Source organism: Oryzias latipes, chromosome 7 (assembly GCF_002234675.1).
Source record: "Oryzias latipes chromosome 7, ASM223467v1".
In the NCBI taxonomy this organism is placed as follows: Eukaryota; Metazoa; Chordata; class Actinopteri; order Beloniformes; family Adrianichthyidae; genus Oryzias; species Oryzias latipes.
The window spans coordinates 15,643,382-15,659,581 of NC_019865.2; the positions used below are offsets into that span (position 1 = coordinate 15,643,382).

General features: G+C 39.8%; 1 protein-coding gene across 4 annotated transcripts in view; it reads left to right on the forward strand.

Annotated features, from left to right (window-relative positions):
• zbtb46 (zinc finger and BTB domain containing 46) overlaps positions 1 to 16,200 on the forward strand; it is a 69,649-nt gene that overhangs the window by 20,911 nt on the left and 32,538 nt on the right. For all 4 annotated transcript variants that reach the window (XM_023956664.1, XM_023956667.1, XM_023956666.1 and 1 more), the window contains exons 2-3: positions 3,542 to 3,762; positions 3,926 to 4,871. In XM_023956664.1, coding sequence (XP_023812432.1) covers positions 3,577 to 3,762; positions 3,926 to 4,871 — 1,132 coding nt within the window. In that variant the 5' untranslated portion in view covers positions 3,542 to 3,576. The remainder of the gene's footprint in view (positions 1 to 3,541; positions 3,763 to 3,925; positions 4,872 to 16,200) is intronic.

Genomic DNA, 16,200 nt, shown 5'->3' on the forward strand with positions numbered 1-16,200 from the left:
CATTCTACAACATTGTTGTCATGTTTAAATACGATAGTAAATGGAGAAAAAGACTGTAGGCATATTAATAGAAAATATCATATTTGATGTGACTTCCTTGCAGTTTTAATTCTGTGAATCTGCTGCTGCAGATCTGTGACCTATTTGACCCTGGGTGTATTTTATTTTGAAAAGCAGTTGTCCTGCTGTCAAAAGTGAAAAAGTAAAAAATGTTATCTATAGTAAAGTATAACACTTTTTCACTATATTTCTTTATGATTATAATTCAATAATGTTCTCTGATTGTCTTTTGATCTATTTTCAAAGCGTTCCCAGTGGTCTTTTGATTTTAGCCAAATGAAAACAAAAAAGGAACTGTCATTTTCTAGGACATAGATTCTGCAGAGCAGCAGTAGTTGATTAGAAATAATTCTCTGAGTTTTGAAGCGAACTTATGGTGCGGCGCAACCCCACCCCCCTTCCCCTCCCCATTGCTGAGAGCCCAAAACAGGGACCTTGTGGCCTGCCTAGCTTTTTTTCTACATCATAAATACATTTTTTTCAAATGGCATTTCTTCATCTGCAATTGATACACTCCGATTTGAATAAAGAAATTCTCAGAAATTTAATTTTTATCTTAATCTTCAATTTATCATCAGAAAATCCTCAGGGAAATACCACAAAAACCACAGTTTTCATCAGAGGTGGTTTCTAAAAACTGCATTTTATAAATGAATGGCGTAATGGTCACAAAAACATGAAGTGTATTTTTCTAAACGGTGAGGTGGGACTTGGCGGCTCTTGCTGGGTTTTAATCAGTAAGAAACTGGTCCAAATGGCTTCTTTAATGTTAAAGATTAATGTCTTAGTTAATAATGATATTAGGACATGACCTTCTAATGTAAAATATAGCACTCATCTGAACGGCAATAACTTTGAAGCAAAAGTTTTCAAAGAAAAATCTTACCTGAAAACAGGTTTTCTCTTTTTTGGTCCGGGTTAAAGTCTCCACTTTTTTACACAATGCATTCCTTTGGATTTGTTTTACTTTTTACTTTTTTCAAACAAAGATGTTATCATTGTCAGCTGATTTTACAGATGTTAAGAAGAGGAGTCAAAAGCAGGGAGGCAGACCAGATCCTAAATGCAATACCTCTTGTCATGCCTCTTTTACTGCTTCCATTAGGCTACTGGGAGATCCGCATCTTAAATGAGGACTGATGGTGTGCTGTACAGTAGCTCTTTATTTCACTATTCACACTGACTTAGAAAAAGAAGAGGAATAGGGGAACGTGTATCTGTTAATGAATGGCTCCTTTTGTGTTTTTATATGGCTGTGAGAGAAAGCCAATCTTACTCTACAGGCTTTACAATCTAATGTGCGAGTGGCCCTGAGAGATGAAGAGCAAAGAGAGGAAGGAGCGCAATTGGTGTGTCTTTAAAGCCACTCAGTTTGTTTCCTAAGGTGAGAGGTGAAGACTCTCAATGCTTCTGTCAGAGCAATGCGGAAAGCAAAGAATATCTCAAGGTGAGACTGCCAATAGTGTTTTTTTTTTTAAGATATGTGGGAGCTGAAAGATAAAAAACATTTGCGTCAAAACCTGCCTTTTCAGACTCTGGGGGACACAGTTAGTCTGCTGCATTCACTTTCTTCCAACTTTCCTTTTTCTTCAAGTTCTTTCTGACTTTATAAAAAAAAATGCACCAATCAAAGTCAAAGTTTAAAAGTAGCCGTACACAAGTAGCTTTTTTTTATTGAGCAAGCGAGGCTTCAGCAGTTGTCACAATCACTCGATCGGCTTTTCCACCGCCGTTCACGGGAGGTGTGTTTGTCCGAGTGGACGTGGGAGACACTGTGGATTTATCTGATCTTACAAGCCATCAGGTTGAGCAGAGCTTTGCTAAACATGACCTGAAGTGTGCCGGCCCCCGAGCAAACGCTGCTGTCACCTTGGCCAACCCGAGCTGTCATCTTTCAGAGCGCCCCATGAGAGCTGACAGCTGTGGCGTTCCCAAAACAAATCACTGCTGCGTTTGATAACACTCTGCGTCCCCATGATTTAGCATTTACCCAGACAAGAGCTGAGGCGCTGGATGCTAATTCTCTTGCTAATGTACTGCCTGCCTTAGATTTCTCCTACACCTCTGCATGAGACTGAGGATGAGAATATTTGTGCTCTTCTGCCACATCTTGACTTCAGATGTTTTCTTTCCCTCTGCCCGCCTTTCCTTGTTAACACCTCTCTGATGGGAGAGCTCAGGTCCATCATGTACTGTCTGAAAACACAAGCATTAAAGGCTTATCTGCACTCATGCAGAACTTTAAAAAAGTCTTGTTCAACAAACCAACTATTTTAACTGATAACATTCTTGCTTATTCTCAGATGTGACATCTTTTTACTGAGAATTATTTCTTTTTCATGAATCTTATGCCACATCTTAATAAAATTGACTCCAGTCGAGCCACAAATTGAAAAAATATTTTTTTCCCTCAAAAAAAGAAAAAAAGAACTCAGTGTTCACAAGCTAGACCAAACTTTGAAGGATGAGGACCCATGGAGGTGAAGGTTCAAGAGGGAATTTCCATCTCTACACCAGAGCAAACCGACGTTCCTTTTGTTGAAGTTGTTGTTCACCTTTCAGCATGTCCCTTCAGGGCTCGCCACAGTGAATGAGCTTTCACTGATTAGCACCAGTGGTTTGGTCGAGATTTTTATACCCTTCCTGACACAACCCCGTATTTTATCTGGGCTGCGGACCGGCACAGGGGGAACCAAGACTCGGGCCCCCTTGTGGCTAAATAGTTAGGCAGTAGCATGAAGGGTCTTGCCTAAGGATGAAGCTTATCGCAGCCCCTGGGAATCGAACCCTGGTTTCCCATGAGTCAGTCCTACACACGGCCAACGGAGCCATCCAGCCGCTACATTTCTTTGCTAAGGTGAAACTGAAAATAAAATTGGAAATCAAGGTTGCGTTTATTGATCAAGTAATGTCGAAGCAATGCTAATTGAAACTCTTCACTTCCATGAAGCTGTTTTGTGAAAGTATTACAATTTTTACATGTCTTGTTTTTTTTTTATTTAAACGTACACACACACACATGGTCACACACACACACATGAACCTGTCAGACTAAAAACAGACTTTGGGTTATTTGTTTCTGGGCTTTTTTTAGACATCAAACTGCAGCGGCTGAGGTGTGCTTTCAATTGATGTTGTTTTTATGTCACAGTCATTGCTGACATATTCTTACCCGAGCTCATCTCTAAAGACTGGTTTGATTTCTTGTTTATTTATTTAATCTTACAATAAAAGGGTTCAGTGTTTGTGTGGAAACAATAAGGTTTTAAAACGGATGAGCCTTTATGCTGCTGTATTGCTCTTTTTTTAAACTTTGCATGTGGCTTACATTTTGGTGGACGAATGTTCGCTGATGCTGCACATCTTTATGAAACTGCTGCGTCAAAAAGTCCCGCTGTACTTTTTAATGATACGCACAATATTTTGACACAGGCTCCATCATTAGCTGATTGCCTGCACGTTGTCTTTGGTTGGTCTGCAGATGTTTGGAGGAACGGCTTTTGTTCAGCTACACAGATGAACAACAGGAAGGAGGACATGGAGATCTCATCTCACTACCGTCAGCTCCTCAGAGAGCTCAACGAGCAGAGGCAGCACGGCATCCTCTGTGACGCTTGTGTCATTGTGGATGGGAAGATCTTCAAGGCTCACAAGAATGTCCTTTTGGGTTCTTCGCGCTATTTTAAGACCCTCTACTGCCAAGTAAGATACCCCATTAGCAAAAACAGGATTTGATTAAATACTTTTTATTGTCCTGAATTTGTTTTGCCTGCTTTGGTAGATAAAGATAAGTGTGTTTTTAGTTATTTTTCCTGATCAGTGTAATAAAGACTAAAATGTCAATGCTTTACTCCACAACCTGCAGGTTAAAAAAGGAGCAGAGCCTCACCATCAAACTACTGTCACTCACCTGGACATTGTTACAGCCACAGGCTTCAAAGCCATCCTGGACTTCATGTACTCGGCACACCTCGCACTCACCAGCAAGAACGTGATCGAGGTCATGTCAGCTGCCAGCTACCTGCAGATGACAGACATAGTCCAGGCCTGCCACAGCTTCATCAAAGCTGCACTGGACATCAGCATCCGCTCTGAGATGGCTGATGAGCTGGCTGACTTTGAAATGGGGGCTGTTGCTGCAGGCTTGGGAGGAGGTGGAGGAGTTGGAGGGGGCGGAGGAGGACTAGGAGTAGCCGGAGCAGGGGTTGTTCCTGGAGCTGGTTTGGGAGGAGGAGGAGGAGGAGGAGGAGGTGGTGGGATAGTGGGAATGGCTTCTGAGGCCTTGGCCTCCATTATGTCAGGTCGCAGCACCTCCCCTTGGCTAGCCCGCCGCACCAGCCCAGCCAACTCCTCAGGGGACTCAGCCATTGCCAGCTGCCATGAGGGAGGCAGCACGTATGGAAAGGAGGACCAGGAACCCCCAAAGAGCCATGAGAGTCAAGAGGAAGCCTGCCATGACTCCCAACCTGCGTGGCCGCATGACTACAGGCCGATCAACGTCAAAGAGGAGCAAGTTTCCCCTGCCTCATCTTCTCATCCAAGAGACACTCCTAAGGGAGCTGCTCCAAGCCAGTCAGAGCAAGGGGCTGGAGGAGCTGGGGGAGGGGTTGGAGATGGGTCCTGGCAACAGTTGTCTGGATCAGGACGGAGGAAGAACAGAAAGAACAAGGACACTGTAAGGCATATCACCCAGCAAGCTGAGAGGAACTGGGACCGAGAGAGGGAACGCTACAGAGACAGTCGGCCTGGGTCTCCTCTGCCATCCATGCTGGCTGTTGCAGGATGGAACTATAACGGGCAGGACATTCCAGGTAAGGCAGACTGCCTCCAACTTTTTCCTTTTTTTCCTGTCCGTGGGAAGTTGTTGCACCTGGATGAAAGGAATAGTGTTTTAGTCTGAGGGATATGAACTGTAAGGAAGCAAGAGATCACTATGCAACAGGTGAAATTCATGTTAAAGTCCCACTCCAATCATCTTTTGATCTATTTTAAAAGCGTTCCCAGTGGTATTTAATTATTAATATGCTTTTTTAGCCAAAACCAAAAAACCTGTGTCATTTTCTAGGACATAGTTTCTGCAGAGCGGCAGTAGTTCATTAGGAATAGTCTCTGAGTTGTGGTTGGGACTGTTGGCACGTATCAATCGTGCCTTCACTTCCCCATCATCCCACTAGCTTACAGCCTCTCACAACCCCAAACTAACATTACCGGTGCAAAATAAATGGTAAGTGATATTGGAGCTATCCAGCCGTACAGTTTTTAGGCAGATTCCAGCTCAAATGAGAAAAACAAAGACATAAAGTCTACAAGTGGATAAATCTGAATGGAGTGGAGCAAGGATCTTGTGGCCCGCTGATTGTAGATTTTATGTAACAACTACAAGCTTTTTTAAACAACTTTTCATCTGGTCCTGATTCACCACTATTTGAATAAATAAATGCTCAGCATGAGAAAAATGTTACAAGAATATGTTAAAAACACCAAAATCACACTTTGTATTGGAGTGGGTCTTTTAGCAAATTTCCAAGGAAATGTCTGTATTTTCAAAGCAGAGCTGATTAATCCCCCCCCCCCCCCCCCATTGTTTTATAAAGTTATGATTGTTTTTACAATCCTAACCCTAACCTTAACCCCAACCCCTATTAGATAACTCTCTAGCATTGTAAGTACTGATGTTTAGTGGGATAATAAGATTATGTCGATAATTTGGTGAGACTAAGGTATCAACACCTCAGTGTGACAAAATCGTATTTATCTTTTAAAAATCCTCCTCCATCCAAAAGGTTTACAGACAGGAAGCCTCTCTGACTTCCGTCATACCTTGACGATTATTTACTTTACGAGTCCTTAATACTTAGGTGAGTAGCCTAAGTCAGAATATGTCAGACATCCGTACAGTTTACTTCTAGAAATTGACCTATTTTCTTCCTTCAGGGTTAAGATTAGCTAACTAATACACTAATGTGTTAGGCCTAAGATGATTATCTAAAATCTTGAAGGTGTGAGGTGAAGCCTGGGTAAATGCAGATGGATAAACAATCCGCTCCCGCAGTTTATGTAAGCTTCACTCCCACATACACAAACAAATGCAGACCAATAGAGGCAAATTTATTTAAGAAATTCTCGGTTTATTCTTCATCCTTGAAGAGTTTTGAAGGAATTTTTCTTTCTGACTCAAACTTTTCAAATGATAAAATAACGTCTGTGTATTTGTGAGACTATGTGTTGGGGCTGAGAAGCCCAAGGCGTCGATAGGTAGATCATTAAAAGTAAGAGAAGCTAATCCTGGGCGCATTAAGGGAGTTGGCTGTAAAATGGGCACACGCGTCGCAAAGTGAAAGAAAACAGGATAATTGAATTGACCTGGGTCACTCCACGGATTACCAACGCGTCCTCGCCGTCTTAGGCTCCTCCCCCCTCTCTGGGGTTTAGGTATGGACATTTTGGAGAGGCTGACGGGAGGGAAAAAGAAGAGGGAGAGAATGTCACATGGAAAAAGTGAAGTGGAGAAAGAAAACAGAGTTGGAGAATGTATCTTTTAGAGTTTATAACCATTTGTCCTCTTTAATCTTCAGTAGCAGTTTCTTTATGACCTTCCGTCCAACCCTATTACCGTCCCCAAGTACATGGTGTCTTTAGTCTGGGAATCACACACCTGGTTGCAAACCCAGAATCTGCAGTGGTGTTGAACTTATACACCTATTCTAAATGACTTTAAACAAATCTTTGCCTATTTGACGCTTTGCCTCAAGACTTGTTCATCCTCACCTTTTACTGTGTTTTTTGAGCTGGAGTCCAAATGGTAAGAAATGGGACGTTTTAGTTGTTAATCTGTTGAAATGGAAGACTTGTACGTGGACAGGTTTCAGTCTTGAGAGTTGGGTTTGTTTGTGAGAGGTGGTGTCTGGATGCTGTTTAAAAGGCTGTGAAGTTACTGAACCGGTTTTAATGAAGCAGGTACTGGAAATGTTGTTTTGGCTTTGGAAGTGTGATTTTCCTTTTTACAAAGTAAATTCCGCTAATTCCATAGGTTTGAACAACTGAGGGCAAAAGGTATACTGTTTAAGGGCTTATGAGAGTTAGTGTCCTTAAGTCTTAAGTCTCTTTAAGTCCGGGATTTTGTCACCTACAGTCAAAGATCCAAATTAGGTGTGCAGCCATATGGAAGGGCTGACCAGTTCCAGGTATAATGTTACCAAGCAGTAAAAGATACAGTTCAACAGATTAAATGAAAAAATCCTTCAAGTACTCATGAAAGGTTGAATTACACGTTGATGACTTTAATAGTAGTAATCACAAAAAAACATAGTTACATTTTATAAGAAAATCAGTCAAAGTGAGAGAAGAAAAGCTTATATTTCAATTGTGGTCCCCACAAAATTAAAGCCTCATTTTGATAATGTGATGGCAACAGGTCTCCCCTCTTTTTCAGACTAAGTCATAAACTCTCCTGCTGTACTGAAATTGCACTGTTACACACCAGATAATTATTCAAATTACTAGAAGGAATAAAAAGATTTATTCTTTATTAAATATGCACTGAGACAAACATTGTGGACCGATGGGGCAGGTAAAGATCAGCAGATCATGGGTGTATTCATCAAGTGTTCCTAAAAAACACACCAAGCAACCCTGTAATTTATCAAGCTTGATCTCCTCCTATAAGGTTCAAATTTAGCATTTTTGTGTTCTTTAGTGTCAGGTTTTGTCAAACTGGAATAAAATCCAGGACTCCAAAAACCCAGACCTCCATTCCTGCCTTTTCTGTGCAGCTACTTTTGCCTCAGACTTGTGTTTAATCATTTTTGCTCCAGCTCAATGTTTTGTTAGGTTTAAACACCAAAATTGCTTCAGTTTATAGCAAAGAAATATAATGAGGTTTTGGTACAAAGCCTGTTTTATTAAAGGCTGACTCACCGGATATTGATTGTTGGTGAAAGCATGGCAATGGACAGCACAGTTTCAGCTGAGCTCACTCCCCCTTGACATCTTACTGCTCACGTAATATCTCTATCCTGATGGAGATTTTTCTGACACTTTGGTGTGCTGACTTTTTGACTGAAAATTTGACTTTAGAAAATGTTCATCTTGGGTCTCATATCATTCTCCACCACAGTGACGTGTAAGAGTTGGACAATTTAGAATTTTATTAACTCCCCTTTAATGGCTCCTACCTGCAAATATAAAAGCTGCATTTGAGATCGCAAATAATGTAACTATAAACATGCTTTGCATCATTTCAAGTACATCTTTAATAATATTTTAACTTTGTTATTTATTTATCAGGTATTATTTGAAATAAAGTAAGTTCTTTTAGTGAAGGGGTTCTGGGTTTCGGTTTAGCAACATCTCCATGGTTTGAGGATGTTAGTTTGTGGTGGAGCTGTAGTTCTGTGACGTGTGGTTGCTGGTTTCCATGAAGGGCTGTGGTAGGTATTAAGGAGGAAGGGCACCTTCAGTCTGAGATTAGCTTAATTGCTTCATTCTTTATTGATGAAAAGTGCCTCCCCCCCTCTTCCATCCCTGCTCTTCCCTCCCTCTCATTCATCTGTAATCAGTGTCCATGCTTTGCGATCAGAAACACTTAAATGCCCTACAACTCAGAGACCGCCTAGCTGAGGATTTTGCTGGATTATTCTGTAATATAAGGATAATAATATGTCTGTGTAAAGGCTCAGAGAAAAAACACACAGCCGCCAAGGCATCTACACAAGTGTGCCATGTGCCCATGTTGACATAAACAGCTGCAGGATTTAGGATTAGTTTCTTTCAGATCCCCTTCCCTTGCAAACATCTGCTGTGTTCACTGAATGTTCTTAATGAGGCAACTAAGCGCTCAACAGTTCTTTCTCTCATTTATTGACACCTGATCTTCTTATTTTCTCAGCCTTTGCTTAAACAAATGTGTAAATTTTACAGGAGGATAAGTTGAATGGAAATTCAGCAAACCGCTCATGAGTGGAAAGTTTCACTTCAGTCTGAGTGACAGAATTTAGGAGTTTCAGTCTGTATTTGTTTGTCAGTTTATTACTTCAATGTTTGGATGAGCTCCAGCTGCTTTGGTAGCTTCATGAAGACCTGAAAAAATAAACCTGTGCATTAGGGGTGTAACTGATTAATTCATTTATAATCCTACAATCCAAAGAGATTGATCTGTTTGAGGGAAATTGTTAATCTAATCAACCTATATCATTATAAAATCATTTCAGAACAAAATAAATCGATTATATTCATACTGGAAAATACCATTAGGATTGAGGCCTGGTATATTTAACATAAAATATAACATAAAAACGATAAAGTGTCATTACGGCAGACAACACAAAAAATGATCAGTCCAGCATAACAGTCCAAAATGTGAAAACAGTTTATATTTGCAAAGACATACAGTGTGGTAGAATGTTCTAATTATGTTCCGTTTGGATTATTTTGATGTGGAAAAACAACAGTGGGCTGAACTTTATGAAACTAGCATTTGAGTGGATTTGATATTAATTATTTTTTACTTGTTTGTTTGTACACATATTTTAATTTACTCTTGATTATCTTACAAGAAATACAAGGAGTCTGGAAAACTTCACCTGCACTGTTCAGTACCAGGTATTTATCTCTGAGTCACACTGGTGGAAGCTTTGGTCAAAGATGTCCTGGATCAATTTTAGGTCAGTGAATTGGATCGTTCAAAATAAACTAATACCAACTCTGAATCGTATCGACAACTACAAATTACGAAATGTATTGTTGTTAAAATGAATCGTTTCAACCCTACAGCGCATCAAAAACAATGTTTTGATGGTCAACCTAGCAGGTTTTTTGTATGGAGGGGGGGGGGGTTGTTTTGTTATATCTATATATATATATACTAAAGATTCATCTTTTTGGTATGGATATAACAATCCAATCCAATTTACTCAATCCGTGGGCACTGCACTGAGCTTGAAACCAACTTAAAATAAGGTACCAAGTACCAAGTTAGCTTGATCTACAGTTATGGTTTGGTTTCTGTGGAAGCATGTCAGCATGACGCATACACTCATGGTAGCCAAGAAACCTAAATGTGTAGAAAGAACAGATTGCATAAGAATATTTATTCTCTTCCTGTTCCTATTGTTCAAAGCCTAAAAGAGGGGTTAATGATATTGTACGTTGTTTTTCATCTTTTGCCAACTAGCACGAACATTAAAAAATCGTAAAAACCGAACTAAAAATATAATCTTTTCCTGTTTTTTTTTTCTTTTTGAGCTAACCGTTATGTTTGACGTGATAAACCTTTTAGTATTTTTATACACGTGAGTCCAAAGTGCTGACCACATCAGAACAGACTTTTAAGAACTAAGGAGTTCCACTTAGAATTTTGACATTTAAAAGAGGAAAAAGAAATGCGGTGCAATGTGGTTGTAAAAGTGTTGCATAAAGTAATGATCGTGTGTTCCATCCCTGCTTCAGACTCCCCCAGTGGAGCACTTTGCAATATTATTGCTTTATGTTTTCAATAGTTTTGGATTATAAAAGTGTCATTTTCTCAAAAAAAAGTGAAAGTGTTTTCAAATGGGGGAACTCCTCCTCTTTCCATAGGAAAAAAAGCAGTCAGAGCAGGTAAAAACAGCAGTTAATGATCAATTTCTGCTGTTGAACAATGACTTGTTCTTTATCCCACATAATACCAACCCTGAAAATACTTTTCTAGTGTGCCGTTTGCTTGTATTAAAGCAAACACACATGCATTTATACCCCCCGCACACACTCATTGTGACCTTTCATGGCAGCTTGGGGGATTTTGGCAATCCAGTGCATGCCTAGTGTGATACATGCACTTACATACACAAAGCTTTAGAGCATCTGATTAAGTAAAAGTGAACAGTTCAATCACATGTGGGCAGTTTTTTTCCATTTCCCTCCAGCTGTTGTACATTGATTAGATTGAGAATCTTTTTTGAAATAAAACATCCTTATCCCTTTCTGCTCAGAATTCCCCTCCACATTAGCTTAAGCAAACAAACAGGCCCACAGATTTTATTCTGGAAAGAATAAAAGAGAACCGTTCCTGAGTTAAGGTTGAAGATCGTTTCATTGAATTCTGGAAGTTGTGGCCTTGAGCTTCTGGAGCCGCTGTGCCTCCAGGACTCACCTGGGCCTCCCACACAGGTGATCTGAAAAGCACCCTCTATTTTCTGCACAAAACTTTCCCTCTTTGTCTCCCTCCTTCGCTCACTGCGCTCCTCTCCCCAAGCCTCTGCAGTGTAAAGGTGAACACTTGAAATAATGAATCAGATCCCCCCTTCGCCCCCGACTTCTCTGCATTCCAGTTAAGACTCTCCCTGTAGTATTTGCACTTCATTAAACTTGAAACAGGTTTAATATTTAAAACACCGTGAACAGATTTCAACCCCCTCAAACCTCACATACCTCACTGCTTCTTCCTCACTCATGGTTTAATAATCTACTTTCATATTTCTTTCCTAATTCATTTCTCCTTTGTAGGAAACTAAAATAGAATGAATATTTCAGAGTGTGGACTCATTTTTAACCCCTGTCTTCATAGCTTGATGTTTGACATGCATTGAGTTAGATCCCTACATCATCTTTTCCTGCATTCACTCCTCTTCCTTTGCCTTTCTCAGTGCTTTTTGGTAACTCCTGCTTCATTTTTGTCACTTTTTCCACGGATGCTCTATTATCAGTTCTGTCTTTGTACTCTGGGCTTCTCTCTGTCCCTGTATTTGCTGTCTCTTTTTCCTTTGACTGCCTCGAAGATTTCTGCCCTTTCCTCCCCTTCTATTGACTTTTTTTGACCCATTCCCCCCACCTCCCTCAGTTTTCCCTACTCCCTCCATCCTCTCCTTCCCCCTTTTGTCCCCTGCCACATGTGCACAAGCTCATTTGCGTTTCCTCATCTCTTTTTTTTTTGCATGGCTTCTCAAAGTCTCTTTTCCATTTAATGTGACCTTCATATATGACCCCTTCCAAAAAAGACCTCTCTTCTCTTCATCTAACCAATAATTTCTCATCACCCGTCGTCCATCTTTGTCTTATGACCTCACATCCTGCTCGCCATTAAAGGAAGAACACCAGGTGAAAAAGACCCCTGTCCCACTTCACCATGGTATCACACAACATACACACAAATTCACACAAATTTTCACACTCTTGCTGTCTGTCTTTTTCTCTCACAGCAGTTGCCAATACTGACACCTGCTCTATTTATAATTCTTTGGCTTCAAAAACCCCATTTTGGACTGGAACCTGCCCCCTTGCCACTCTTGACCATGGCTTTTTTCCAGAACGTCATCACCCCCCACTTTGCTACCTCCTGGCCCTGGAACAGGCTGGAGGAGGATTGCTGGCTGGACCTGGAGAGTAAGAAAATGTGTGCTTGTTAAAGATTAGCCATCCCACTCTAAGCGCACCTAGGTTGGGCCCATATATGTTCGAGTCGTTTAAGGCCGAACACATCACCCACTAACTCACATCCAAGTGCGTGGGAGCAAAACCTGCACAAACATATCTTGAATAACATCTCATACTTGCTCAAATCTTGGAAATCTTATAATCTTATAAGACTCAGAATTGATCTGACAGGATGTCCTGTCGGTGTGACGAAAGGATGGGTAGGTCAGAGTGGTTTTCGTGGTTGAACATTTGACGTTTTTGCCCCAAAGCAAAAGACCAAGCATCAACAAAAAATGGTAAACGTTTTTTTTTCTAAAAGCAAAGTATCTCAACCCTATTATTTTAATATCTGACTATTTCAAGCATACGCCTTAGGGATGACAACTGATTCTCTAATACTCGTTTGATTATTTACTACTCTAATACTATCTACTCTAATAAAATTGATGATAACTTCAGACTGTTTACCCCATTGCTCAAGAGGATTTTTTTTCCTTTTACACCAAGAACAGAACACTCTGAGGTTTCCTGTAATGCTTTTTGAGTAATAATAATGCCTTGTAATGCAAACGTATTCATGAAACATTAATACAACTATAAACGCAAAGAGAACATTAGAAGGAATGCAAACAATTGAGCATCCCAGTTCTGCAGCATGTAACTGTCTTTTCACAACTTCTCTGTTTTTGTCGTGGTGTAAAGGTTAAAATAACCTTTTTTTAATGTGATTCACAAAGATATCCTTAGTTATGTAGTAATGGTTATGTGAAAAGAAAAATTCAAAAATGAAAACGTGTTTTTTATTTATTAAATTTTTTTGGGACAAAATGTGAAATCTTGATGTTCCAGTCATAAATAAGTACAATTTTTAGCCAAATTATTGAGATAAACTGCTCAAATAAAAAAAAGTAAAATTAAAACCACCTTTTTGAGATTCAACATACAGTATATGTTATAGTATTTTTAAATAAATAGACAAATTTCAACAAAATTATTGAGATAACTTATTCAATCAAAAAAATTACTTAATCATTACAATAGTTTTGTCATCTTAACTGCTCCCATCTCTGTTTATGTTGGAATGGGTTAGTAATGTATCTTTTAAAGACAAAAAAATAAAAAATAGTACTTTATAATTTTGAAATATTTATGTATAAAAATAAATAGATTCCCAACCTTTCCCAAATAGACTATTTCTGGCTTCTTAAAAACATAAACCATTGTTATTGGAGCTACAACTGTAAATGTGCGCCATGCAATTTTATTTTGCTTTTGCATTACCTTGAAAAACTGACACAAATATCTTTAGAATACATTATTTTCTGATCACTTCTAGTCTCCAACTATGAGACTGAGTCAGTCTGAATCTGAAGTGAACATAAAGCCAGACACAACCTGCAGCAGTCATTATCTTCACTGCTCGTACCACGTCTTTGCCTCTGGTGTCGTCTCTCCTCTCCGCACAGCTGTTGGGGTCCTGAGCTCGTGTTATAAATCAGAAAGATCCAAGATGATTAAAAGAAAAGGATGGCTGGAATTTGTCAAATTTACTTCAGATCTGTTGATCTCAGGCTCTTTTAAACTTCTCGTGAGTGTCTTGACTGCTTGGAAAGCCGAAAACTTCACCCGTTCCAGAAGAAGAAAGTTTTTTAATAAGGAAATTTTGAAGAGCAGTAGAAACAATGAGCCGCTTTCACTGTTCAACTGGGATCAGTGGCAGAGGCTCTGTTTTGGTGATATTAAATGTGAGCTAGGGTGCTGGGGTGACCTGATAGGCAGTAATGGGCCCCACAGTCATGAGTTTGGCTGCATTAAAGAGTGTGGCTTTTGCTACAATAGAACCAGCATAAACCCAGAAGAACTCAATAAAAATAGCCAGGACAGTGGTAGATACAGTCCAACTGACTGGAAGTTACTTCGGTTACATTTTCCCCTTTTGAATGCACAACATCACAGAAGTCTCCTGGTTGGATCCGTACTCCCTTTCTCTCATTTTCAGTCAACCTGAAGTTCCTCTTCCTCATTCTGTTTATTTTAGAAAGGTGGCTTTGTTCTATTTACTGTACCCACTCCCTCAGTGGCCTCTACCCCTGTCAGACCAGTTAGAAAAGGGGAGAGGCAAGGAAGACGAGGGGGGGAGTTGCATGATGTTTGGACAAACGGATAACCCGCACAGGATATAGAGGTCTACAGCCTGTGGGTGTGTCGGTTTGGCTCTGACACACAAACTCCTGCACACACACATACTATGTGCACACAATCGTGGGAGTGTTCCCGCTGGAGGGCAAAGTCTCCCTTCCTCTTACACATTCATCCTCTCTTCTCCCCTTCATTCCCCCCTTCCGCAGTCACACCCCTCCACACCTCCTTCCTCTAGACCTCTCCCTCTCCTTCATCCTTCATTCCCTCTTTTGTGAGAGCTCCCACCCCTCCTCTCCTCTGTCCAAAGAGGAAAAAAAAAAAGAAAGTGTTGAAGATACAGTTAGAGTTGGCCAACAGCGACAAGAAAACTATGAGGGGGAGGCCAAAATCACCACAGGGGACAATTATGGCTTGGGCTGTGTTTGCATGTGTGTTTGTGCGCAGTTCTTTTTCGGGTTTGATAGTTGGAGAGATCTGAAGAGAATCTTACAAGCCACTCCGTCCTCCACACCAGTTCGTCCTCTTCTTCTCTCCTCTGTCTGTCCTTCCCCCCGTCTGTTCAGATCATCCTGTCAATTGACACCGTCACTTCTGCTTTCACTCATCCCTAATGGCCGAGCTACAGACACTTGTTGTATGCTTTACTTTCATACATTTGCATGGCTCTATTGAGAACATGTCTATGTGCACTAAATCTGTAAGAAACATTCCACACAAAGATATTAGTTATTGTAGAAGTACTATAATGACTAATAGTTTTTAATTGAAAATACAATAAACACTTTGTGGCATTACTTTGCCATCAAGGCTCCCCCGTTACTCCTTAAACCTTACAATAAATTTCTATGAAACTGCCAAAACATCATCTTTTTAATCAAATAACAGATTGTGAAAGACAGGAAGTTAAACTTGACACTGCACAAACTCATGTCTCCGGAAATAGAGCAGTTAGATTTGAAAAAGATACTAGAATGTCAGAAATTACAAATAATAAAGATACAGAATTATTTTTCAAGCAGATGACTGGTCTTTAAACCAGTTTCACATCTAAGTCCACCTTACAAGAGGCTGCAGAAACATCAGTGACCAGATAAATATTACAAAAAATGTTCACAGTTCACAGACTCTTTTACCTCTCCACAGTGACTGAAGAACAATAAAATATTAGTAATTTTTAAAAGAAAGGGTTCCTAAATTAGCATTGATATAATTAGATTAGATTAGATTAGATTATTAGATTAGTTAAATTTATACATGTATGGCTGAGGTGTATCTAAAAATAAGATAAGCCATGTACAGGTTTTTACATTCCTGCCTGACATCAAGAAACCATGTTCGCTCTACGCTTCTTTCAGAAAATGCACAGATTTCAAATACTAAGCAAAACTTTGGTAAAAGTCTAACTTTTTTCTGATGGCTGGTATTTGTCAAATTGACTTGGGATCTCAGTTTATTCATGAGCTTAAAGCACATATTATCCTATACTGCACAAAAATAGTTAGTAGTAGATAGTGGATGTCTAAAAGGAATTTACTAAAATACATCCTGTATATCCTTTTCTACTGGATCATAAACTATCAAATTCATGTTTATGATCAGGTTAACAGC